Source organism: Aspergillus aculeatus, assembly GCF_001890905.1.
Source record: "Aspergillus aculeatus ATCC 16872 unplaced genomic scaffold ASPACscaffold_14, whole genome shotgun sequence".
Taxonomy (NCBI): Eukaryota; Fungi; Ascomycota; class Eurotiomycetes; order Eurotiales; family Aspergillaceae; genus Aspergillus; species Aspergillus aculeatus.
In genome coordinates, this window is record NW_017962989.1 from 397,377 (window position 1) to 422,982 (window position 25,606).

Below are 25,606 nucleotides of genomic sequence, written 5' to 3' on the forward strand. Positions count from 1 at the left end.
TTAGCGTGGCACTAGTGGACCTCACTAACGCGGTTGCCGTGATGAATCGTCCACTTTGACTCCTTGACGGCCTGACCCCCCCGAGAAGAAAAGCCGTAACCGAGCCAGGGGCGGCGATTCTGCGGGGAAATCAGAGCCATCTCGTTGGAGGAAACGGACTTGGCTCCCCGGATTTGACCTCATCGGAGAAGCTGGTCTGCTGGTCACAGTGTGCAGAACGCCCGCGCAGGGGCTCATGCAGGTCACACCTCGTCTAACAAGGTACAAGCCAGATGCCGACAAAGCGATTGGATGCCTGTGGCCAATGCATGTTCATGTCCGCTTCACATGCAGTCGAGTCGAACTCCCCCCCTCACCCGGTGCTGAACGGCTGCCTCATGCGGTCTATAAAAGGCAGTGACTTTCCCACTGTCTAGTGATTCTTTTTTGTCACTCCAGTCTCATCCTCTGTTCTATTCACCACCCTCGTGTTTCCCTTGCTTCGCCATGATCCGGCGCGTCTCCTATGCGCTTTGCGCGCTAGCTCTCAGCTCCTGGGCCACTGCAGCCCCGCAGCTGAATGCTCGCGCTACAGGCAGTGTCGACTCCTGGTTCGCATCTGAGACTACGGTCGCCCTCGATGGTATTCTTGCCAATATCGGCGCGGACGGAGAGTTCGCCAAGAGCGCTAAGTCTGGCATTGTTATTGCTAGTCCAAGCACTGACAGCCCGGACTGTGAGCAGCTACTTTTTGCCTACCTGCATGGTTGTCCGCTAACAAGGGGTGCGCAGATTACTACACCTGGACCCGTGATTCGGCTTTGACCATGAAGATTCTTGTTGATCTCTTCGTCAACGGTGAATCGAGTCTCCAGACGGTCATCGAGGAGTATATCAATTCCCAGGCTTACCTACAGACGGTTTCCAACCCGTCTGGTTCTCTCTCAGGCGGAGCAGGTCTTGGAGAACCGAAATTCAACGTTGACGAGACAGCGTACACGGGCAGCTGGGGTCGTCCTCAGCGGGATGGACCTGCGTTGCGAGCGACCGCTCTGATTGGCTTTGGTAACTGGCTGATTGTAAGTTCTGTTGATGAATTTCGAGTGGCTTGACTGACACCTTCAGAACAATGGCTACTCCACCTACGCGACGAACATCGTTTGGCCCATTGTTCGCAATGATCTGTCCTATGTTGCTCAGTACTGGAACCAGACTGGTTACGGTTGGTCATACTCAAACCCACGTGCCTAGCGATGACCACTAACCTGAAAGCATACAGATCTGTGGGAGGAAGTCAATGGGTCTTCGTTCTTCACTGTTGCGGTCCAACATCGGGCACTTGTGGAAGGCAGCACCTTTGCTAAGAGTGTTGGCTCGTCTTGCAGCTGGTGCGATTCGCAGGCTCCGCAAATCTTGTGCTTCATGCAGAGCTTCTGGACTGGCTCCTATATGCTTGCCAACACCAACAGCGGCCGCAGTGGCAAGGACGCGAACACCGTGCTCGCCAGTATTCACACTTTTGATCCCGCCGCAGGCTGCGACGACACGACTTTCCAACCTTGCTCCCCGCGTGCGCTGGCCAACCACAAGGTCTATACTGACTCTTTCCGCTCGGTTTACTCGCTCAACTCTGGTATTGCTGAGGGCACTGCGGTTGCAGTCGGCCGCTACCCCGAGGACTCGTACTACAACGGTAACCCTTGGTTCTTGACCACCCTTGCAGCCGCTGAGCAGCTGTACGATGCTATCTATCAGTGGAACCGTATTGGGTCCATCACCATCACCAGCACGTCACTTGCCTTCTTCCAAGACCTGTACAGCTCCGCGGCGGTCGGAACCTACTCCTCTTCCAGCTCCGCCTTTACCTCCATCATCAGCGCCGTCAAGACCTATGCTGATGGATATGTGAGCGTGGCTGTGCGTCCAACTTCCCTTGAACTCAAAGTGCCTTACTGATAAACTACAGGAATCTCACGCTATGACCAATGGCTCTCTCTCCGAGCAGTATGATAAGACATACGGTACCCAGCTGTCTGCCCGAGACCTGACCTGGTCCTATGCTGCGGTCCTGACGGCCAACTTGCGCCGCAACTCGGTTGTGCCTCCTTCTTGGGGAGAGGCGAGCGCGAGCAGTGTCCCCTCTGTCTGCTCTGCCACCTCTGCAACGGGTACCTACAGCACCGCTACCAACACTGCTTGGCCAAGCACGTTGACCAGCGGTAGCGCTGGCACTGGAACCACCACCACTACCACTAAGGCTAGCAGCGGTAGCACTACCACCACCACCACCACCACCACCACCACAAGCAAGACTTCAACAACAACCTCAGCCTGCTCCACGCCCACAAGTGTCGCAGTGACATTTGATGTGATTGCCACCACCACCTACGGAGAGAACGTGTTTATTTCCGGCTCCATTTCTCAGTTGGGCAGCTGGGACACCAGCAGTGCAATTGCATTGAGCGCCAGCCAGTACACCTCAAGCAACAACCTGTGGTATGCCACAATCAGCCTGCCCGCGGGCACTACCTTCCAGTACAAGTATATTCGCAAGGAGACAGATGGATCCATTGTCTGGGAGAGTGACCCGAACCGGTCGTACACCGTTCCCTCGAGCTGTGGAGTGAGCAGTGCCACTGAAAGTGATACTTGGCGGTAATCGAGCTTGAAGGGGTCTTCGATTGTGGGGACCATCAAGCTTGTTTGATATATATATAGCTAACATCGGCGATCCAATGATTAATCAGGGACTTAGTATTAATTCCTTGTCAAATGCAATGTTCTAATCCGTGAACTACGATTTTGATTGCCTTCATCACTAGAAGGCGATGTAATGCCAGCCCTTTCTCTTTGATGATTTTGGAAAGAGAATGCCATAAAAGACTAAACCACAGCCACCGGAGGGTATTTCTTCACCTTCAGACACGTCCGGCCCGGATATTCTTAGCTATGAAACAGACAGCCTCAGGAGGCAAAGTATTCGTCATTCTAGTCAGAGCCATCGCTCGGAAGATATTGCTAGAATATCGTGACTTGCCACTCCACAAATGAATCAAGATACGAGTTTCCTTTTCGAAGCGGTATGCATGAGGTGATATGTATGCAAACCCGCATGCAATGAGCAAGGCACCGTTCCGCATCTGATCTATCCCATGGAACTACGATCCCGGCATTACCGTTTTGGAAAGGATATTGCACTCATCTCACAGCTCATGCATCAAAGCATTGCAATCGCCGTCCATACACCGACAATCCATGCAATTCAAGAGCAAGCGTGTGGCGCACAGTACGAGCTGGGGGCTTGGTCGAGACACAGCATATAAATGCAACCTACCCCCAGCAGCTTCAGGAGATCCCAGCTCTTGTCCAAACCACCATTGTTGCCTTCTCCTTCTTGTAATTCTTTCTCTTTCTGCTTTATTAATTTTGTTCTTTGGCATTCTGCAACATCGCTCATCACGATGGACAACTACCACGCCTGCTCCTCGGTCATCAGTGAGTTCGAAGCTCGCAAAGCCGGCGCCTTCACCTCCCTCCCGATCCGCGTAAACCGCTACAGCGAGGTGGCCACCAAAGCTGCCCAGGACTTTGTGTGCAAATGGAACTGCCACTTCGATGTCGGATCCGATTATCCCGGGTCAACATCGGCGACTCGCTTCGGACCGCGAGAGAACCCACTTGTCATGATCATCCCCGAGGCGCAGCCGGACAGACTGGCGACGGCGGCGTGTTTGGCTGAGTTGGCACGACTGCTTGATGGTAAGCCCCTTCATTTCCTGTTTCCTTCTTGCATGTATGTGTCTGGCTTTGGGAGGAGATGTTGATGGAACAGTAGACCTTTGCCATCGATTCGGAACTCATAATCGACACGAGGGCTTTGAGCTGTTGAACCGGTGCATCGAGCAATTCTCGGCCTCCTCTTCCTGCTCGTGCTCTGGATCGTGTGGGAAGAGTTTGGGAGGGGATCGTCATCATCACCACCGCCACCACCACCACCATCGCCTTCAGCAGGTCATTTCGGAGACGTTCTCGGATGTTTGCCGGGCTGAGTGCGAGCACGGGGTGCATCTGCTCGAGGTGTATCGGAAGGCGATTGTTCGGGCTCCAACGCCACTGGACTGCAAGAAGAAGTTCGCTTTTGAGTAAGTTAAGAGACTCTGGGAGGGTTGAATGTGTGATGACTGATGCCTTGGGTAGAGCCTTCTGGCCGATCTTGGAATTCGCCATCGGTGTTCATCTCTCGCACGTTGACCACATGCTTCTTCACGAAATTAAGGACGTCGCGGATGAGTGCCTCGCCTTGAACGATGAATACTGGAGCTGGACTGCAGGGTGCGCAGATCATAAGGCCGGGCGCAACATCATCGACTGCTTTATTCGCGTGGAGGGGTTGTCGGTTGACGCAGCACGCGAGAAGGTCAGAAGAAATATTCTTGAGCTTGAGAGCCGGTTCCTGTCCCTTAAGGACAGATTCTCCTGGCAACACCCGACCGAGTCGATCCGCCTGCACCGCTGGATCGAGGCCGTCGGGGCGGCGATGGCCAGCTACAACTACTGGCGGGCGAATCTGCTGTCTCCATGCTTCAGCAGTAGCAACTGCGGCAAGGCCGAATGGACCAGCATCTCGTCTACCACCACCCTCATCGATCGTCCTTGCTCTCCTCAACTCAGCTACAGACTCCACCACAGCAGCCTCGAGAGCAAGACCAAGGACACCACCGCTCTAACCGCTCCAACCACCTACATCAGCTCCATCGCCTCCACCCCGACCACCGCAATCCTGAACATGCTCCCGGCCGCGCTGAACTGCTGGGCCCGCGCGCCGGAACCCTCCCTCCAACACATCCAGACCATCTTCACCAACCTCCACAACGCCACTCTCATCCTCTGGGACATTTTCACCGCGAGCACCACCCGCCACAGCAGCCCGGCCACCCACATCGTCTTCGGGACCGCCCAGGCCACCAACAGCGCCTACTACGCCTTCACCCACGCCCTGCAATCCGTCCAGCACCACCCCCACCTCCTCAGCAACCCGCCGCAAGCCACCGCCATCCTGACCGAAGGTCTCACCAGACTCTTCACCGGCCAAAGCTGGGCCCTGAACTGGAAGTTCACGCACCACATCCCCACCGAGCCCGAATACCTAGGCCTAATCGATGACACCACGGGGGCACTCTTCTCCATTCTGGTCCGACTGCTGCAGTCGCAGTCCCGCTATGCCCCTCCCTCGCCATCCCCATGCCATCCTCACAACAGCAGCAGCAGCAGCAGCAGCACCAACGACCCCAAGTTCCTGAACCGCAGCGACTCCCTCCTCTACCTCACCAACCTCCTTGCGCGGTTCATCGGCATCCGCGAGGAGTACCTCTTCTTCACCACCGAGTCCACCACACCAACTAGCACCACTCCCTCCAAGCCTGGGGCAGAAAGCACGATAGGAGGATACGGCTATTCATACCCCATCATCCGGCTCCTGAACACACGGCCCGAGTGCCGTGCGCAGATCACCGCGCTGCTATCCTCTTCTGCTGCTGCTGCGACTGCTGGCTCATGCTCATCATCGTACGCTGGTTCTTTCTCGGGTTGTGCGTCTCGTGGAACCAGCCCCTCGCCGTGCGCCTGCCCCCCTTCTACTGCGTCTTCTTCTTCCTCTTGTTCTTGTCCCTCCTCGACTGGAGGAAACGGAACGGGCCAGGGCTTCGGAGCGTGCGGTGGTGCTGTCCCGCCGCCAATGAGTGTCCCCGGTCTGTTGCACTTGCTCCGCGATTCGGGGGTGTTGGCCACCACCAGGGAGTTCCTGCGGGATATGGAGGAGCAAATTGAGCGGGAGGTCGGGCGGTTGGAGGCGGGGGTGTTTGGCGGGGAGACGAATTCCTTGGTGCGGACGGTCATGGGGCGGTTGAGTGTGAGGGGGGTGGTTTGATCGTGATGTCTATGCTGGTATGTGAAGGTAGTAACGGTGAAGTAGGCTTGTATCAAGAATTTCCCTTGGCTGGGGAGGGGAGGTGAGGTGTACCCCAAGTGTTGGGTGAGAGAGTGTATGTACGAAATGGAATGATAGTTGGGATTTTGCTACTTGTGCTCGATTTTGAGAAAGATCTTGCCAATTGTATCTATATCAGTTGAATAAGGCCTTGAGTGAAAGCATATGCGGTCGAAGTAGAATTCTTGCCCAGTGCATGAAGCTGCTATCCCCCTCTATAGACCCAACCCCATCCTTCCACCGGTCTCACCCCTGGCAGTATCTGCTAGTTAGTGCTACTATAACCACTCTTACTCACAAGATCCGGTCACCGTCTCGGGAGTCACAAGTCCTCAAGCTTGAAGTTTTGAAAACCGCCGTCAAGCTGTAGCTACAACCCGACAAAAATCGTTGTCACCATGTGGCGAACCCCCGTATAAACACCGTCCAAACAAGAAACAAGAAGTTTTCTTGGTCCAGCCCTTAAATGAGCTTAGCAGCCCCTGCAGGAACATGAGAAACCGGGCTATTGGTGCTCCGTACTCCGTACTAACGAATGACTCGGATCTCCTTCCCGAGAAGCGACTTGGCTTGGCTCAAAGAACTTGTCTCGTGAGGCTCGTATAGCTTTCCAAGTCTCTCAAATTCCCCCAAAGATATAGTAGTGTACTGTACATCCAGCAATTAGAGGTATCTGGTAAGAAGTTGGAGCCACTCTTTAGTTCGTGGTATTCTCCTCTTCTTTGTGTGGTAGTCAGTTGCAGGGATGTTCTTTCTCTCTTTTTCTATGTGCTCTACACGGATTTGACAAGAATCATAACAGATCTAATCACTAACTACTGGAACTCCCTCAACAACGATCCACCGAGTGACAGACAATAATCATTCCCATCCCACTGACTATATACGACGGCTACGGCTACGCCCACGCCAAGTCCAGGGAGTCTGGATTCCGGGGCGGAGGGGGTGGCGGCGGTTGTGCCGGGGTGTTGGGAGGTGGGGGCGTTGGGTTTGGGGGTTGGGGATTTCTTGAGTAGACTTTTAGTACTGGGCGTTGCAGAAGGGGTTGTAGTGTCGATTATTCTTGGACGTCAGGCGTGTGGGTGATTGTATGACTGGGAACGAGAAACAGACTCTTGATGCTTTGGGTGGTTGTTGATAGTTTCTTTCTCGTTTTTCCATGTTTCTTCACGGGCATTATTGATTGGAGTTATTTGTATAGGAACCCAGAATATGGGTATACTTCCTTCTCTGCCGCGTAATGCAGAGTGGTCATTAGTCTATGTACTGGTTGTCTTGCCTGGAGGTGATAGATATGCAAAGTTGCGAGTCGAAAGAATAGACCTGAACATGTGGATTCCTCTATCAAAGTACTCCAGAAGGAGATTAGGCTAATCTGTTACTTGGAAACCCAGGAACCAACATTAATATCTTTTACACACAGCTTACGGCCTTTACAACCGATCTAATCTCAAGAACAATTCAAGTGAGCCAGCCAACATAGATTCAGAAAGAATATATCTAACCCATCTCACTCATAGTTTATTTATATAAAAATAAAACCAAAAACTCAACCCACGCACATCCTATCCAATTCAGAGAGGATTTTCCAAGAGTGTTTGGACCAACCAAAACAGAAAAGAGACCGCAACACGACTCTAGATAAACAAGAACCCAAATCTTCCCGATTCCCTCTCCTAATCTAAAGCCTTCCAGCCCAAAGAAGGTCCCCCATATCTCGTCCAAGACACACGCAAGCGTAGTATATCATTTCTCGAATAAAAAACTTCCGAGGCGGAGTTGAAAAGAAAAAAGCGAAAGAATAGAATCCGGATAAGATGGTGATTGACACCCCAAAGTTCTGTTCCAGAGTCCCACACTTTCTCAGCAAGAAGGCGGGAACCGACGTCGTGACAGGAACATCGGGGAGATCAACTTCTGCCCTCCACTAGACCTAAACCCGTTTTAGGCGCAACGGCACCAGGACCGGCTGTTGTTTTTGGTGTTTTGTCGCGGGGTTAGGAGTGTTCGGGGACGGCGAAAGTAGCGTGAGTCGAGTAAATGGAGTTTATGATGAATCAAAATATAAAGCGTGTATGTGTATGAGATAAGTCATGTTGCGGGTTGGGAAGGAGAATTCCTTATTCGAGATGGACGAAAGCTGAGAGATATTGGTTTATTGATTATGGACCGAAAGGATAGATTGTTGTGTTCACGTGGAAAGTGAGAGGAAGCTCCAGGCTATCTCAGGGGAGTCATTTACATGACAGTGCAGCCGCCGCCGGGGGAGGCGCCTATACTTGATATTAGCCAACGTTCTGAATCTCGGTACATGAGATGATGGAAAGGATCAGGAGCGCAAGGGTTATGACAAGACATCTCATGTAAGAGAGGACATACCGCGGGTGGTGGATTCCTTGACAATCTCGACGGGTGCCATTTTGAATGATTGAAGTGATGATCGAAAGATCGAATTTGTTTTTGTTTTGCTTGTAATAAAACTTGAGGATGGAGAGGAAAAGAAGCAATCCTCGAGAGGATTCGAAGAGGTTTATATAGATTTCTGGCAGATATCAATCCGTAGATTTCGTGACTGAGAACGTGTACTCCATCTTTGATTCCCAACAACAGACCAAGGGCAGTAGAGGGAGTATGAGGACGGTCTCGGCAGGTACGAACGAAAGGGCAGCATAGGGCGAGAGAGTCAGTATCGTTTCTGTGATACTTTCTTTCTTCCTGTCGGTAAACTTCAACATGGCGCTCGAGAAGGCTTTCATGGAGAAATCACATGGGGATGAGGTAGAAAGAATGGTCTGGAGGCGACTGGGATGTATGGTTTGCGATCGTTGAGGATGTCTGGTAAGACAGGGACTAGGTCTTCATATTGTTCTAATAATGGACCAATGACAGGTCCGTTTCGGTATTTAGAATCGAGACAAGGGGCGCTCCGGCTTTTTGGTTCTAGAAATGAGGCTGCATCTCGCTCTTTCTTTTGGTCCGACGTGTTGAATAACGGGGCACGAAGCCAGCGAGGGCTGTGTTGGTCTTGAAACGGTAGTGGATGTGCCTGGACGAGTCTGGAGCAGTCAATTGTATGCATCCATATGAATGTGCCTTCGAAAACCATAGACCGACGAACTGAATCGAACATGGATCATAGATCATCATGATTGTGGCATCCTCGTGGGGGTGGGAAGTGCCACGCGTGGAAGAAGTCCGGGACGGCACCGAATCATCATCCGTCCCCTCCTATTGTTCTTCAACAACAATACTAAACACCACTTGCTTACAACTTTGGGTCGGTCCACAAAACACGAAATAATAAAGAAACATCTAATTTCATTGCTGCTAAACCAAAACCAAAAGATATTGAACTAGATTACTCCTTCAGGTGTAGATAGGCTCCGTCAATTCGTTCAGTGTCAGCCCTTCCTTGGCTACATCCTCCTCGATCAGGAACATCAAAGGCATTTCGACCAGTGTTCCCTTGACCTGACTGAGCAGTTCTTTCACCTGCTTGACACCCTCAGGGCCCGGAGGGAAGTCATCCCGTACCACATGTCCGTATTCGTACCGAGCAGGCTGGGAGTCGTCCTTGCCATATGCCTGCTTGTCTGCGTCGTGGAAGTAGTATCCATAGAATTCCTTGTAGGTGGCCCAGTTCCGGACTTGGTCATCAGGAACCGAGTGAAAGACCTTCCGGAACACCTCAGTGTTCGTTCTGGCCCGAGTGTTCCACATGCTATGCATTGTGTCCGCCAAGGGGTCGGCCACAATCTGGCTTTCTGGAGACTCGGCATCGAATGTGTTTGGTACACCCACAGGCTCGAAGTTGGCATCGGGACGTTCTGGATCCTGCGGTGGCAAGAGACCAAGGTGCTTACGGAACAGGTATCTCCGGAGAGAAGCGGCAAATCGACTCGCGCTCCATGGCTGGCCGTTCATGCGGGACTGAATAGGGGTGTAGTCTTCAATCACGATCGCAATCTCAGAGTCGTGATCACCCAGCTGGGAGCGATCGTTCAAGTTGGCAGATCCAACGATAGCAACCCGATCGTCGGCAATCATAACCTATGCTTCCGTCAACTTGGGCGTTCACACAATCATCAATAACACTTACCTTGGAATGTATGTAAAGTTCTTCGGTGACAAATGCGTCGATTTCAGCCTCGGCAGGACCTTCCCACGGCACGTTGCGGATATCTGTACCATTCAACATGTAACATTCGCTGACGCTGTCCCACCGACCAGGGGCGGACTTAGTGCTAGAGACCTGTTGAGCAGCCTGCTGGTACTGCTGGTAAGGGGCGGTGGTGTCAAAGGCCGCACGAGGAGCACCCGGTCCATAGCCACCCGGGCCAGCTGTTGTCAGGTCGTGCTCCTTACGGGCTTCCTCGTAGTTCACACCACTTCTGTTCTCTGCCTGAAGCAATGGGCCGCTGACATTGATTCGGTCGTAGTTGCGCAGGTTGTAGAACCGGATGTAATCCATCGGATTATATCCTTCTTTGGCAATCAGTTCCATGATACTACTGCCTCCACGGTTGATGCAGTTGTACTGGAACTCCATGATGGCCCGAGTGCCCAGAGTGGATTCATCGCTCAGGTCTCCCGCAAAGCAGGGAACGGATGGGAGGACAACAACAATCTTGTATTTCTCGCCCCCACGTGCAGCACGAAGAATACGTTCAACAATCGCAGCTCCAATCTTGTTCTGAACGGGCTTCTGGGCATCACCAGTTGCAGTAATGAAGAACTGGTTTTCGATGTAAACGAAGTGCTGACTGTTACGGATGATAGCTGCGTATGCGTCGGCGATGGAATGCTCGGTGGGCGTTCCGTTGCTCCACTTGGAAGCACTGCGTACGATCTGACAAACCATGTTGCCGCGCGGCTGAGCACCCTGGCGATAATTCATACGATCCTGGTAATGATGGATTTGGCCAGCCAGTTCACCACGAAGAACATTGCTATAATCTGTGATGTTCTCCTTGATACCACGGAAGTTGAAGCCTCTCTCGGAGTCGCCGTATGCATGACCCCCGCTGTGGTAGTCGTGGAGACCACGGGTTTGCGAGTGCTGACCCTCTTGAGTAGGGGGAGGCGGGTAAGCCTGACTTTGGCCTTGGCTCGGAGAGTATGACTGGTATTGAGATTGAGGCTGGCCCTGTTGGTGAGGGTACGCTTGACTCTGGGGCTGGGTGGGAGTCTGCTGAGTGTATGCTTGTCCCTGAGATTGTGTGTAGGTCTGCTGACTCTGAGGCTGAGTGGTAGTCTGCTGTTGAGAGTACGCTTGACCTTGAGGTTGCGTATAGGTCTGCTGGTGAGAGTATGTTTGATCCTGAGACTGGCCATAGCTACTCTGCTGGGCTGATGTAGTACCCTGGCTTGAAGGAGGCCCAGGTGGAGGCGGAGGGAACGAATCACCAGTGTAGGTATAGTGGTGCTTCTCATCGTGACTTGGTATGTATGCCTGGTTTGGTGTGTATGCGGGCGGAGCCTGTTGCTGCCAGCTGGAATCTGCCTGAGAGCTGGGGTGGGGAGAGGTAGCCTGATATCCACTTTGATGAGACTCGGGCTGTTGCTGCCAGCTTTGAGTATGCTGGATATTGCCAGAATAAGCAGCAGGCTGAGGAGATGTGGGCTGCTGCTGCTGCCAACTAGGGGTACTTTGAGTGGTAGGCTGAGCGCTACCACCATAGGAAGCAGTCTGCGGAGGGCTTTGCTGCTGATGAGCTTGTTGCTGCCAGCTAGGGGTCGCCTGGTTGCCGGCGCTCGATGGTTGAGCATTGCTAGATTGTGCCGCAGGGTGAGGAGATGCGGCCTGTTGTTGCCAGCTGGGAGTGGAAGGGTTTGGGCTGGCCGGAAGAGCGCCGGGCTGGGCTGTGAATGTCTGCTGCCAGCTGGGAGTGGAAGGTCCCTGGTTTGGCGCTGCAGGCTGCTGAGTTGGCCGCTGTTGTTGGCCCTGCTGCTGACCCTGCTGCTGACCCTGCTGCTGACCTTGTTGGGGGCCCATAGAAGAGGTAGGGCGGCCGTACAAGTTCAGTTTCGTGTATCTAGCATTGTTGCGCGAGTAGTACTTGAGGTCATAGATGAAGTTCCATCGCTCGACAAAGTGCCGTCTCAGATCTTCGACCACCTGTCCGTGCAAGCTGACTGAGATGTCTGACCATCCCATGCGGGATGTCTTCTTCCGATCCAGCTGGTTCTTCTCCCAGTTGGCTACATCCTGGAAATCAAGCACTCTAGCGTTGTTGTAGTCCTGACCAGGGAAAACGATTTCGTTCAGGTCCTGGCCATGAACATCGGCGAGCGCGTGCTGATTAGTGTCCCAACGGCCGAAGCACATATCCAAGCCACCCATGAATGCCACGCGACCATCAATAAGGCAAAGCTTCTCGTGGTGGGCCCAGTAAAGGATGACATCTTCGTGCATACCATATATTCCCTTGATGGTATCAGCGGACATCTTGGCCAGATTACCTGCATCTAACGACAGGTTCTGAAGGGAAGATGCGATAGACGCTTCCAGCTCCTGACGATCAGGAAGATGGTCAGGGTGACGGAACACAGCGATGTTCTGATGGAGATCCTCCAGGTGGTGCTTTGTGTGATGGGAGGAAACTGTGCTTTAGATTAGCTATACCGCAGTAGCGTACGGTACCCTTTGTGAACATACGTGTCAATGCCTGAGTCACCTCCTTATAAACAATGATGTTGACGCGAACGCCTCGCTGCGCAGCAGCCAACAGCATTCGATCCAGTCGATACTGCTCGTTCTTCGCCGGAGGACGTCTCAGGTAAAGTTCTGGCGACAACCACCCTGGTTTTCACGTCAGTTAGATTGTCCATCACCTCACGACTGACACTTCCAAAAGCTTACAGTCCAAAATCCAGATATACTCCTTCGCACTCTCCAAGGCCTTGGAGACAGCATAGAAGTATGCACATCCATCAACATGCCACTTGACTTCGTTGCCCTGACGTTCTGGTGCAAAACTGCCAAAGCGGTTCTGTGTCTGTGGCTTGGTCGATCCATACTGCTCATAAGCCTGGGGGTCCAAGGCAGTTCCGATCTTCTGTGCGAACTCATTTCCGAGGTTCTCCAGTTTTCCGAACAATCCGGAGAGCTTGTCCTGCTTCTGGGGTTTCTGGGTTTGCTGATGATAGGTGGACTGCTGGTGCTGGTACTGTTGCGGGCTGGTGTTTCCGTACGACGGCGGGTATTGCTGGGCGGAACCTTGGGTCTGAGACTGGGTTTGGTGGTACTGGCTCTGGCTCTGGGGGTAGATAACTCCGTGGTCAGTAAGGTAAGTTGAAGATGTTACCGTGCCTGAGATTCCTGATTTACCTGCTGCGTGTTGCTGGTACTGCCCTGCTGCTGCTGGTGGCTCTTGTAGGTTTCCTTCAACTTCTGGAAAGTGTCGCCGACAAATCCCCTCGCGGTATCGCCGGATGTGCCCCGCGCTGAGTCGCCGTAGTAGTGGCCGTAGGCCAGGTCTTCCTCACGGTGGGACATGGGGACGACTGTTGAACCTGGATATGAGAAGAGGGTAGATGGTGTAGCAATAGACAAACCCAAAAAAAAAAAAAGAGAAAGGATGCTGACCGCCACGAGAGGGAACGGATAGTTGTTATTATTATGTAGTCTCACGGAGGGTGGGGGAGGGGATCATCTGAGGCAGGAGGAATACGGTTTAGGGGGATACGGGGCTAAACCACGACGGTAAGACCGGCCCCGCCAGTCCAGCTTATCCACTTTCTAGGCTTCCGTCTGGGTTGTTGGTTTGTTTGTGTATCCTTCTGCTCGGCCACTGTCGGGTGGTGGTAGTTACTGGTGCAAATGTTCTCTGCTAGCCATGGCGGCTATTTGTCAACACTATCTAACTTGTACTTCTTTCTGCTGCTATCCTATCTTAACCACCGACATCGAGTGTTGCCTTGCAGGGCGGGGGCGATGCACCATCGCCTTTCTAGATCGCTGCAGTGTGGCTGTGCCGGCAATCATGGCGGGGAATCCCCAGTTAGCTTGAAACAACACCCGTACGGACCTTTACCTGACAGCCTCTGATGACGCATGATACGGTGATTCCAGCCCCTCTGTTGACTGTGGCTTATGTGGCTCTGCCACACCGCATCGTTCATCCCGAGCATTGCATCGCGCAAGCCCATTCAACATTTACGCTGAGAGCGCTAAGAGTGTTGAGCTAGAACGCTCAAGTCCTGGGCGATCTTGGCACACGGGAATAACGCGGGCTTGTTGTCGCCAATCCTGAGACATGATCCACTTACATGGGTATAACGACAACAACATATGTGGTCATATACTCCATAAAACGAGAATGTAGAAATGTCTCAGCCCGATCGAACGCAGCTGCTCACAAATCTTAGTAGTGCTTCGCAAGACGATTCGATGCTGTGAAATCCGCGACTATCCGACCATCCGCAAGTTGGACAACAACCAGCTTTCCGCGGTCGGATCCACTTCTTTGTTAGTGCAAACCTCCTTCGACCCTCATGTTCTGGAATGCACCGCCAAATGTTTCTCGAACTTCGCAAAGCTTTCACGATGAGGACCCTTCGAGGGCGGTAAGCTGGACAGATTGTTCGTCAATTCAAGCAGGGAAAGAGTCCTGCGTGGAATGACACCGCATTCAGTGTCTTGGCGAGCATTCGCTGAGCATTGGGGACTCATTTGCTGTCAGGCCCGTGTGCCAATGCTGCTATTTTAGCCAGGACTAGCAGCACTAATTACTACTGGGATAAGCGGAAGAAATCGTGTCTGCTTTCTGGGGGATGTATTGAGCAGGAAAAGTCATTCATTGTGCAACGAGGAAATATGTTCCAGAATAATGACCCAACCTGATTCTCGCAGCTTTTCTCAGTATACCCAGCATTTTATCCCCAGTATAAGGGGCTTGGAACAAGAAAGAGTCTTGTTCCCTTGATCATAGCTCACTATAAAGGAGTTCCCGGCCATATTCGGGGCTTGTGGCATTACTAGAAGTACACTTGTCGTGGTCTTTTTGCGGAAGATTGTGCAGAATATATTCAATTTCATCATCGTTCATCGGGATCCGGATTCATAGCAATGGTATAGTTAGGAAGGCCAGATATTAGTGACTTGGAACACAAAGTGATCAGATTTTTCGAGTTCTGACAGAGCGAGATCATCCAAAGGGTAACTTGTTGAGGATGGCATCATTGTTTTGATTGCCCCTCGGTATCGTCGGATGGAGAGCAACCCCGCACCGAGGTGGAACAGTAAAAGCTGTCGAATTTCTTTAGGTATACTTTAGGTATACTTCAAATCAGACGCCTCTGACAGGGAGAACCGAAGACTGCGGTCTCGAGAATGGCTAGCTGCGAGAGAAAGGCCAGATATAATTCCCGCGTAGATAAGATCTTCGCTGTCATGTTGTGTCTAAACCTAAAGTTCGTCCTTGGATGGCAGCAAGCGCTGCCCCTCACTGACAGGCCCCCGCAGCAGACGGACCCCGCACCGCAGTTGGAGAAACCAGAGCAGCAACGATTATTTAAGAATGACATCGGCCCATATCTTGACCACTTATTGTCTAATCTGCGCTGCTACCATTGACCCTCTGAGACCTATCCCCAAAGAACCTCATCTATTCGATTGTAACATCAAACCAACATCACAATGTCTCTTGCAACCCTCGACGTAAGTTGCCCCGGACAAAACCCACGACGTGACGTTGTACCAGGAAAGTCATTTCCGCACGTACTAATCAACAGCGCATCACCAGGTTTCCCAACACCCCTACCTCCCCTCCGCCTCCGAGACACTCTTCAAGGCCAAGGCATCGAAGAAGCTGAGCTTCGAGCAAATCGCCGAGCACATCGGTCGCAACGAGGTTGCCGCGGCCGCCCTGTTCTACGGCCAGGCCAAGGCATCTCCCGAAGACATCGACAAGCTGTCCTCCCTCCTCGACATTCCACGCGACCTTCTGGAAGAGCAGCTCGGTGGCTTCCCGGATCGCGGCCGCTCGGTCGAGATGCCGCCCAAGGAGCCGCTGATCTACCGACTGTATGAGATCGTGCAGAACTACGGGTACGCGTACAAGGCTGTTCTCAATGAGAAGTTCGGGGATGGCATCATGAGTGCCATCTCGTTCTCGACCAAGGTGGAGAAGGAGACGGATGAGGCTGGAAATAACTGGGCTGTTATCACTCTGAGAGGAAAATGGTTTGTCAACAGGATTGTCCAATTCTTGCATGAGACTTGCTAACTGAAACTACGACAGGTTGCCTTTCTCGCGGTTCTAGGTATGATTATGTGAGTCTAGGGAGGCTTTAGTAATTGAAATGCATATAAATAATATTTGAAAGAAGTATGATATTTCTTCTGTTCCTGCGCATGAATTTCATTCCCATGTGTTGTGGTAATGCGCAAAGTAAAGGATTCACAGCTGATGTCGAATGACACCTACCTTCACCCACCAGATTGAGTGGGTGTCATAGTGAAGTGAGAATGGTCTCTATAACACGCAATCCTCGCGCATCCACTCCATTGACTGACTCACCTTCCACCTCCCTCAACCTTCTTTCCAGATCCCTTTGGCCTCCTCGTTCCTTTCATCTGTCATATTTCTTCCCACTCCTATCTTTCTAAACAGGGACGTCGAAGATCTCGCTTCCAGGGTCGACCTATTTCTCTGAGCTCATTGTGGCCCCCCTTCCTATCTTCCTCCCTTTTCGAACTAATTGAACTATTTAATTCATCCAGAATGTCCGCTCGTCTAGGCCACCAGGCAGGTCCTTCCAAGGTGACCAGCGCCAACACAAGCCGTTACGGTGTCGCTCGCTCGGGACCAGGCCCCGTCAATGCAGGTCGTGATACTACAGAACCTTCTCGCACAGGAGCCCCTGATGATGGCCGTCGCATCAGAGGTGGCCCTCGCGCTGGTCCTTCTCCCGTAGTGAAGCCTGGTGGAGAGCCCAGTAAGTCAAGTTCTTTGCATATAAACTAACCAGGGGCTGAATCATCTCTCGCAGGTCCCTCGGTTGCAGCGAAACCCGGCGAAAGGTCGAATGTTACCAAGCCCTTGAATCCTCGTCGCTTTGTCCCAGAACCTTCTCGTGTACAGCCTCCTGCTGCAGGACCAACCACCGCAATAGGTCGCCCAGCTGCAGGCCCTACCGCCAGAGGCCGTGATCCCACCAGTCGTCCTGTCGGCGAACCTGCATCCACACAACCTCCTACCACACAACCTTCTGCCAAAGTCGGGACCCCGGCGACGCCCTCGAGTACAAAACTTCCCGAACCCACCAGTGTCTCCTGCACGTACGCCAAGTGCGGCAAGCACTTCCCCAGCAAAAGAGACATGGACATTCACAAGATCACCGAGCACGAGTACTGCGAGCGCTGCGACGAAGATTTCCCGGATGAAGAACGCTTACTTCTCCACAAAATCACCAGCGTCAAGCACATCGTGTGCCCCGTCTGCGGCCTGGAATTCCGCAGCTCGGGTGGCCGGGACGTTCACATTCGTCAGGTACGTGACCAGAAACACTTTCTTTTTGGCTGCTAAAACAGAGCGAGAACGAACCAGCTTATGAACTGACACAATACTTGATTGGCAACAGAACCATCGAGCAGAGCAGACCATCGACTGTCGCGGCTGCACCATGGGTTTCAAGTCCGCCAGCGCCCTGATGCAGCACATCGAGAGCAACGGATGTCGCAGAATCCCGAGGGCTCGCCTGCTCCAGCAGCAGGAAACCCGTCTGATGATCGCCGAGATCCTGGACGGTGACCGGCCCATCCGGCCCGAGGATTTCGACAACGACGACGGTGGTGTCATGCTAGATGGAACTCCGCTGAAATCTCCCGTCAGCCCCAGAAGAAGTCCAAAAAACAAAACCCCCGACGCGAAATCACCCACCAGCACCAATCCCAGCCCCAGTGCAGGAAAGTCGGTGATGAACTCTCCCTACCTGCTGCATCAGCAGCAGCAACAGGGCATCCCCCCCATCCCCCTCCAACATGACCGAGAAGAGCATGGCGACCGCGATGTCGCGACTCTCGCTGAACGACGCGGAACCCGACGCCAGCGACAGTGCGCTCGTCCCGCTCCCCACAGCCACCGAGCTCGAGCACGATCAGACAATGGAGTTGAGCCTCTTCGGCAAGCCGGTCGCCTCGGCCGGGGAGATCCTCCGCGAGATCACCCCGGGCTGGGACTCGAGCAAGTTCCTGAACATGTGTCGGACGCGCTACGTCTGCCACTGCCGCGTGAGCTACAAGCGGGTGGAGGATTTCGAGGCGCATATCATCGAGGAGATGCGCGATAGGAAACCACTCGGGTGCGACCTTATCTTTCTCCATGCCCTTTCATTGAATCGTACAAAGACTAACCACTTCCGTACAAACAGATGCCCCAGATGCTTCCGCAACTTCAAACGCTCGTCGGACCTGGTCGCGCACATGGAAACCGGGAGCAATCGCTGCAGCGTGGCCTCTGGGTCCGCCTACCACCAGGTTCTAGATCAGTTGACCGGCGGGGTGGTCCGCGTCGCCGGCACGCTCCAGGATGGCACTATCAAGTATGAAGCCGGCAACGTGGAACCGCTGTACGAGCCGGACAACGAGACCACTCTTGCTGGTATCGATACGAGCTACACGTTTAGAGGCCCCGTCTGGTGATCATAACGGGTGGGTTAAATCCTTATCTGTGGTTATTTATTATTGACTCTCAGGACGTTGGCACTCGGAGGGAGAGTTGCGTCTTGAATCGACACTTTGCGCTAGTGTTTCTCATTTGTGATCTTCACTTGGTCTTGAATTTCCTTTTCCACCCTCATGCACTTACAGAATAGTACTACGTGTTTCATTTTCAGTTTGTCTTTCATCTGATGATTCTAAGATTGGTTCATTCTTTCCTTCGTCTTTCGATATTCCATTATCGCAGCGAAAAAAACATCTCGTTACTCTATGTTGTCTCCGCATATCTACAGCCCAGCATATCGCAGTACTTTAAGCCCCGCAAAACCAATAAACCTCCCTCCGAACAAAACCCCACTTGAAAGTAAAACCATGCATAAAAATATCTCTCATAACCATGTAGAACGTATACAGAAAAAAGGCGGGGGTATAAACATCAAGCACAACAGGCAACGACAGCACCTGTACACCAGCGCAACTCGACGACCAGAATCGAATCGATCTCCGCCTGCGCATGCCCATCAACCACAACCGTATATCTCATCGATCATCGACCATCGCACGCATCAGGTATCTTCACATCTTCACACCGAAGAGAATCGCATCCCTCATGCCCTCCCAGATCTCCAAAGAGATTGTTCTAGCAACACTCCTCACAGCACTCGAAGCACAACAACCCCGCGCAACTATTTTCAGCCTGTTAGCTTGTTATCCACCGGAAAAAGGGGGTCGGAAGAACATACACGCCACAGCAGACGCCGCCGCCGCCACCACCGCGGAGGTTCATCTGCATTTGTTCTTGGGTGGACTGCGAGCCAGAAATTAGCTTGTTGTTTTATTTCGGGGAACATGGGCTGCGGGGAAAGAGGGACAGGTGCAAGCAAGGGCAAGGACAACGCACGGGCTGCTCGGTGACGACGCGCTCGGTGGACGGGGCCTGGGGGCTCGAGGGTTGCTGCATGGTCGGGGGCATCATGGTGGCCGTGTTGGGGTTCCAGGTGGGTGCGCCCTCGGCGGGGGTGGATTGCTTGGTGGAGGTGAAGAGGTTGAACATTTTGATCGTTGGTAGTGAGTTTATGTGATTGTAGGTGTGGTGGAGGCGAGTAAGGTGGGTTTTGTTTCGTATTTAGTCTATGAAGATAAAGACTGAGAGAATGTGGGTGAGATGAGACGGGGGATAAGCTGACACGGGCACTGCAAGGGTATTTATGTTGGAGAGACTTTCAAGGTTCACTCACTGGGCAATTAGTTGTCAATGGGATCTTTAGTTTACTAAGTTTGGTTTGGTTTCAATAATGGGTCAGGGGTCCGAACCCATCCTGGGGCGCCCTAGGGTGCAGTGCAGTGGTTGAGCATAAGTTACAGTACGGTAATAGTATTATACCAAAACAGCCAGTCACAGCCACGAGATGCTCCACGTCAGCGGCTCAGCCCTGCCACGCTTGCGTTTCTACAGGTGGGGCAGCAGCAGCAACAGCAGCAGCGCAGCAGGGCACTCACTTTTACACTGCACGTACAGAATCACTTACCCAGCAATGCAATCTTCTCTCTCTCTAAACTTAGAATCGCTCCAGCTATGAGCACATACCGGTAGTACTCGAGCGCGTACAGCCATGCATCTACCAATAGCACCAGATGATCATGCACATCCACACCTCCCACTTGACCGTCTCACCCTCACCCTCACCCTCATCCCAGCAGAGCAGAGCAAAGCAATAGCAGCAGCCGATCCCTCCCTTCCTCCTCCCGCCAAACCTCAACCCGATTCGCAGTTCATCCAACCAAACTCCACTCCCCTCAACCGCCAAGACCGCCAACCCCCTTTCTTGGATCAACCAGGCCATTGCAGGAAAATAAAAAATCAGGCAGCCTCAATTTTTCGCCTATACCGTGTACGTATTCGTTTTCCCGCCCGGGCTTTTCCGCCGGGCGATGCCAAGAACCACTATCGAGAAAGAATCCCCCCGTCAAGCTTCCGAGGAAAAGCTTTTCGCTGCTCGCCTGGTTTTTTTGGGGAGGCGTCACGGCGTCAGTGAATCCCCGGGGACGTCGTGCGTGCAACGGATGAACGTGCTATTCTTAGCAAGAATGGTGGCCTATCCTGTCTGTGGCTGGGTGGTTCCTGAAACCACCTTTTCTGATTCCTGGTGGAACGATTCGAGAATCCCCCCCCCCCCCCCAAAATGAACCCCGGATCAGCAGAACCGAATGAGCCCTTGCATTACTTCCCCTCTAGGTGACTGCGTGACTGGTGACTGGGTCCTCTGGAGGCAGAAACATTTCCCCCCGGCTACGCGATCATTGGCTGAACGTTGTTGAAACAAACCCTCGCAAATTACCGTTGCGGTGACCCCGAGCTCTCTAGTCCAGAGTAATCTGATTGAGGCGAATCTCGGGGCCTAAGTTAATAATGAACCCAAAGTGACCCCTTTCGAGACAACTATCGGTAGTTCGGCCGTTTTGTTGCTCCCAGTTTTGGGAAGGAAATGGATCGGCTCGCTGTTGAAAGTGTGGCTGTGTGCACACCTCGGGGCGCGGGCTCGGAGCCAAAGCCACACACCGCTTGCGCGGCAAACCTGCTTGATGCGTACGGGACAGAAAGTGTCCCTCGTGGCGCCCAGTGTTCTAGGTTTCTGGGCACTGGGTGTAAATTGGGGAGAGTGAGAAAGTCGACCATCAACCAAGTGCAAAAAATCCCTATGCAGCGTTTGGCAACGAGATGTGCTACCCATTGTCACCTCGAATGTGATAACTAACGGACATTAGCGCGGTTGGGGGCGGAAGCCGCGCGCCAGAGTCATGTCTTTGGATGAAACACCAGTTTCCTTTCGACTGGTCTGGATTCTGTCACTCATTATCTTTCGATTAGGGGATCATCGGCATTGCCCTGTCAATCACGTTTACCCGCTGCGGAGATGACACGCATTCTGTCTCAGGTATCTTAGTGGTGCAAACCGGGCAAGCTGCAACTACCGGCTTGTTCTTAGATACAACGCGAGTAACTGTGTTACAATTGAAACATCAGCCAACCTCAATCCTGGTCTACCATAGATCTACAACATTTCTGCTCAAACATCAAGATCCGGAAGCCAATGTTCTTTCCACTGTTGCAACCACGTCTTGAACAGCTCGAAATCGACAGGCTCAATCGTGCCCATGACTTGACTATGGGCAATCGCGTTTGTCGTTTCGAGAGGCGCGGCAGTGGCACCTTGTTGATCAAGTAGACTCTTGAAGAACTCCAGCAATGGAACGGCCGGCAGACTTTCGAGACGTTCGCGACTTGCATCATCTGAGATTTGTTGCAAATCATTGACCCATTCTTCAAGTGAAACCACCCGGGCTTTGCACGCTCTAGCCACCAGGGGAGCAAACAAGTCCCAATCTTTTGGTTCCGGGTTGACAATGTGGTATACCTTGAGTCTGGTGAGATTCTGCTCCTCGTGACGGCGTTGAACTATCTGCACAATAGCTTGAGCAGCTAGGTCCTGTACATCAAAATGTCAGCAACCACCGAATCTTGTTGTTCAAAGACATGCCAATGTGTGCCGCTCAGAAGCTCAAGAACTTACTATCGGGATCCAATTAACCTTCATTGCTCCCAAAGCATCCGGAACCTCGCCCATGGTGATTGACGAGCGGACCATCGACGGAAACCAGTCCCGCGGGTTCCACATCCCTCCTCTGGGAGATGAGGGACCGCCCAACTGACCGATGCGGTGAATGCTGATAGAAAGGTTGCTGCGCTGGGCTGCGATTGCGCAAAGGGACTCGGCCACGAACTTCGACTCAGCATATCCCAGTTCTTGCACCACGGGGGTCTCATGCAGTGTTTCAGGAATTGTTGATCCATGTGATGCTTGCCATGCCCCGACCGTCGAAACAGATGACATGTAGTGCAAGTGAGCCTGACGAGGGGACTCCTCAACCAGGTTCAGGAGGCGTCGCAGCCCCTTAAGCATAGGGTCTTCAAAGGCCTTTAAAGGTTTATGGAAATCAACTGGCCAGGCGTTGTGAATATAGACATCCGCTGTGTCCCGCAGCTGACGATACTGAGCAGGTGCTAGCCCCAGCATGTCATCGCCTAGGCTGACCTGCCAGAAGTGAACCCGTGAGGTTTTTGTGATCCATCCACCTGACAAGCCCCTTTCCTGGAATTTATTCACCTGGCGGTCAGCTGCATCGGCGCTACGGTTGAGGCAATATATCTCTGCAACCGACGGGATTTGCAATAATTGATGGAGCAGGCGACTACCGAGATCACCCGTCGAGCCCGTTAGCACTACCGTGGTACCGCCGTGGCCAAGATGCCGAGAGTGATCCCAGATAGAATGGACAAGCCGATCGGTTCGCGTCCACTGGGCATCTGAGCTCTTTTTGCTTGACTCATCACCACCAACATCACCACCAACATGTCGACTAAGTCTGTCGGCAAGACCTTGGATGGAGCCTGCTTGGTAAATCTCATTGCTTGACCAAGCCATAGCTTTTCCAGAGGGGTGCAATTTCTTTGATGCATGCTGCAACATTCTCGACAACTCGGTTACCTGCAGTGAGTCGATCCCGCTATCAACTAGATCATCATTCTCGCCAACATCCTTCAACCGGAGTCGCTGGGAGAATACTCGTAAGAGCCATTGCTCGAGTGCGTCTCCACCCGAGCCCTCAGGATATGCTCCAACCTTGGCATCGTGCACGTTAGAATCTTTAGAGTCTCCAGACTCATACAAGGAGTCCAGGACGGACTTGTAATCGTTGGCAATCTCGCGTCGGCGCAAGGATCCCTTTGGGGATCGGGCGAACGGTTTATCGCGAGACGTAAGAGCTATGTGAGTGTCGAAAATACGTGCATAAGCCGGGAGTGCTTCATTAGCCTCATCCAAAAGTGACCCAAGCTGCTGTCGAAGCCATCCCTCGGTCCAGTCCTCGGGAAGGTTATCCCACTCGGGTTCCAGAAGCAATGCGGCTTGATGGCGGTCCTGGCCAAAGATGGCCGCGCGGCTGATCAGTTGGTGTCTCTCGAGGATCTTTTCAGCTTCGATAGGATTGAACTTCTCCCCGTTGCTCATGACATTGATGTCGTCGCCTCTGCCGCTGAAACGCCAAAGACCAGATTTCGTTGGATGTGGAGTGAAAAGGTCGCCCGTGCGATACTCAGATAGATCTGGGTAGGAATAGAAGATTGCGTGATACTTGCGTGACTCGGGCCTGGGAATCACTAATTCAAAGACCCCTTTCTCGACTTCGTCCATTCGCACCCCGAACGCCGGAACCCATTCTAGATAACACCAATCGGCCGGATCTTCGCAGAGCAAAACGGGCGTCCATCCCGTCTCGGTGCTCCCCAGCACAGTCTGTAGACGTGCCAGCGATGACAACTGGTCCCCAGCGGATTGTGACATGGGCGCTCCACCAAAAGTCACGTCCTCGAATTGCGAAAACGCTTTCCGGCCGCTCTCCTGTTTCCCAAGGTCCTCAATGACAGGTGCAGCTATCAACGTCCATTTGGGATGATGAGCAGACATGATCTGCGCAAATAGATCAGGGTCTAGCGGACGGTCGGGCGCAAGGACGAATGGTGTCTTGAAATAGATACACTCGGTGATGCAGACCAGGCCGACGAAATGAAACAAAGGACCATAGTGAAACCGTAATCTTCCGTTCGCTCGCACATGAGCTTGGGCGAGCTGTCGTCCCTCTGGCACAGGGATGGTCCGGAGATTCTCGAGGATGGCGAAATAACCATGTGTTATATTGATAGGCTTGGGCATCCCCGTTGTTCCAGAGCTATGCAGGATAACTGGGGATATATCCTCGGCGGCGGCGAAATCGTGCTCGTACTTGTAGGGGTAGTTGTCACTTGGCGCATCTTGGAAGACTTCCCAGAGTGACAGCATACGCCATTTCTGGAACCCCTCTGAGCGATTCCTTGTGACCTTGTCCAGCATCTGTCGCAGTTGCTGCTTGTTGCTGGCGTCGACCATGACTGAGCAATCTGTGGCGTCGAGCAGATGCTGGAACGCGGAATGAGAGTTCCGGGTGGAGAGAAGCAATGCCTATGTTGAATGAGCTTTCTCATCAATGGGAGGAAATCCTGCTTCCACGAACCGTGTTTCCTGATTTCATGCAGGCCAATATAAACACCGCGTATCGCACATCATTGGTCCCTATATAGGCGAGGACATGCCGCTTCTGCTTGGCCCGATCGCCCAGCTGCTGGTCAATCCAGAACGCAATGCGATTGACCGCATGGGCTAGATCCTGGTAGGTGATGCTTCGCCAATTTTCGGCTGAGTTCATAGAGACTGGATGGATGCAGTACAGCTGATCTGGTTGAGTTTCTGCCAACTCGTCCACCACCTGGTGTAGGAGTCGGCCTGGAGAAGCTTCTGAACCCATTCTGAGGGACTTGATACGATGATATCAAAGCAAGTTGATGCAAACTGCTGTGAAGAAGACATTTTCTGGACGGATACGAGGAGCTAATATGTACTATTGCTTTCTTCGGAGGTGTGACGGCATTGTAGCCTGCAGTGCGCGACACATTCCTCATGGCGTATAAGCGGCGCGCAAGGGGCAAACTCGTTACCATTGGGGGAAGGGGGCACAAGATGCCTCGAGTTGCTGTTCTCTCGCAGCTGCATCGACATATGACATCTGCTGGCAAGGTATCAACGTCATCGAAGTTCAAATTCAGGGTCCATCCGCTGCCGAAAAGCTGTCTGACTGGATGGTAACTATGTTCGCGGCAATAATGGTCCTGCCGAATCCTGAGCTGCTCATTTCTGGGAAGCTCGGACTAGACCGCTCGAGAACTTCTCCAAGTTTCTTCTGGTGGTATTGTTATTAGATGCTCCAAGGAAAACCGCCAAAGGTTCGCCTGATTGCTAGGTTTCGGTCACAGTTCGGAGCCGGTATAGCAGGGACTTCACGTAACGCGTACCACGAGTTGCTTACCTTATTTATTTTGTTTCCCA

The 25,606-nt window shown here is 52.6% G+C and overlaps 6 protein-coding genes across 6 annotated transcripts; 4 read left to right on the forward strand and 2 right to left on the reverse strand.

The window, feature by feature from the left end:
* Positions 1-486: 486 nt before the first annotated feature.
* On the forward strand, positions 487-2,638 carry ASPACDRAFT_46013 (putative glucan 1,4-alpha-glucosidase; the record flags this gene model as incomplete). The annotated part of the gene is made up of 5 exons (XM_020201720.1): positions 487-715; positions 772-1,058; positions 1,105-1,201; positions 1,259-1,896; positions 1,946-2,638. The coding sequence occupies 5 exons, from the start codon at positions 487-489 to the stop codon at positions 2,636-2,638; spliced, it is 1,944 nt and encodes a 647-aa protein (XP_020053500.1).
* Positions 2,639-3,328: 690 nt separating this feature from the next.
* ASPACDRAFT_1858621 (uncharacterized protein) lies at positions 3,329-6,179 on the forward strand. Its single transcript, XM_020197624.1, has 3 exons — positions 3,329-3,738; positions 3,815-4,121; positions 4,177-6,179. Exons 1-3 carry the CDS (start codon positions 3,441-3,443, stop codon positions 5,903-5,905), a joined length of 2,334 nt encoding a protein of 777 aa, XP_020053501.1. The 5' UTR covers positions 3,329-3,440; the 3' UTR covers positions 5,906-6,179.
* A 3,085-nt stretch (positions 6,180-9,264) lies between these two features.
* Positions 9,265-13,497, reverse strand: pld2 (putative phospholipase D (PLD)). Its single transcript, XM_020205700.1, has 5 exons — positions 13,296-13,497; positions 12,828-13,224; positions 12,624-12,767; positions 10,065-12,568; positions 9,265-10,015 (listed from the first exon to the last, which is right to left on the reverse strand). The coding sequence occupies exons 1-5, from the start codon at positions 13,461-13,463 to the stop codon at positions 9,332-9,334; spliced, it is 3,897 nt and encodes a 1,298-aa protein (XP_020053502.1). The 5' UTR covers positions 13,464-13,497; the 3' UTR covers positions 9,265-9,331.
* Positions 13,498-15,564: 2,067 nt separating this feature from the next.
* Positions 15,565-16,706, forward strand: cyn1 (putative cyanate hydratase). The gene is made up of 4 exons (XM_020205701.1): positions 15,565-15,626; positions 15,712-16,151; positions 16,210-16,296; positions 16,409-16,706. Exons 1-3 carry the CDS (start codon positions 15,606-15,608, stop codon positions 16,229-16,231), a joined length of 483 nt encoding a protein of 160 aa, XP_020053503.1. The 5' UTR covers positions 15,565-15,605; the 3' UTR covers positions 16,232-16,296; positions 16,409-16,706.
* On the forward strand, positions 16,693-18,611 carry ASPACDRAFT_123990 (putative C2H2 finger domain protein; the record flags this gene model as incomplete). Its single annotated transcript, XM_020196697.1, has 5 exons — positions 16,693-16,906; positions 16,961-17,460; positions 17,552-17,880; positions 17,927-18,271; positions 18,341-18,611. 5 exons carry the CDS (start codon positions 16,693-16,695, stop codon positions 18,609-18,611), a joined length of 1,659 nt encoding a protein of 552 aa, XP_020053504.1.
* A 3,086-nt stretch (positions 18,612-21,697) lies between these two features.
* Positions 21,698-25,028, reverse strand: ASPACDRAFT_33107 (uncharacterized protein; the record flags this gene model as incomplete). Its single annotated transcript, XM_020199930.1, has 3 exons — positions 21,698-22,117; positions 22,202-24,589; positions 24,813-25,028. 3 exons carry the CDS (start codon positions 25,026-25,028, stop codon positions 21,698-21,700), a joined length of 3,024 nt encoding a protein of 1,007 aa, XP_020053505.1.
* Between the last annotated feature and the right edge of the window lie 578 nt (positions 25,029-25,606).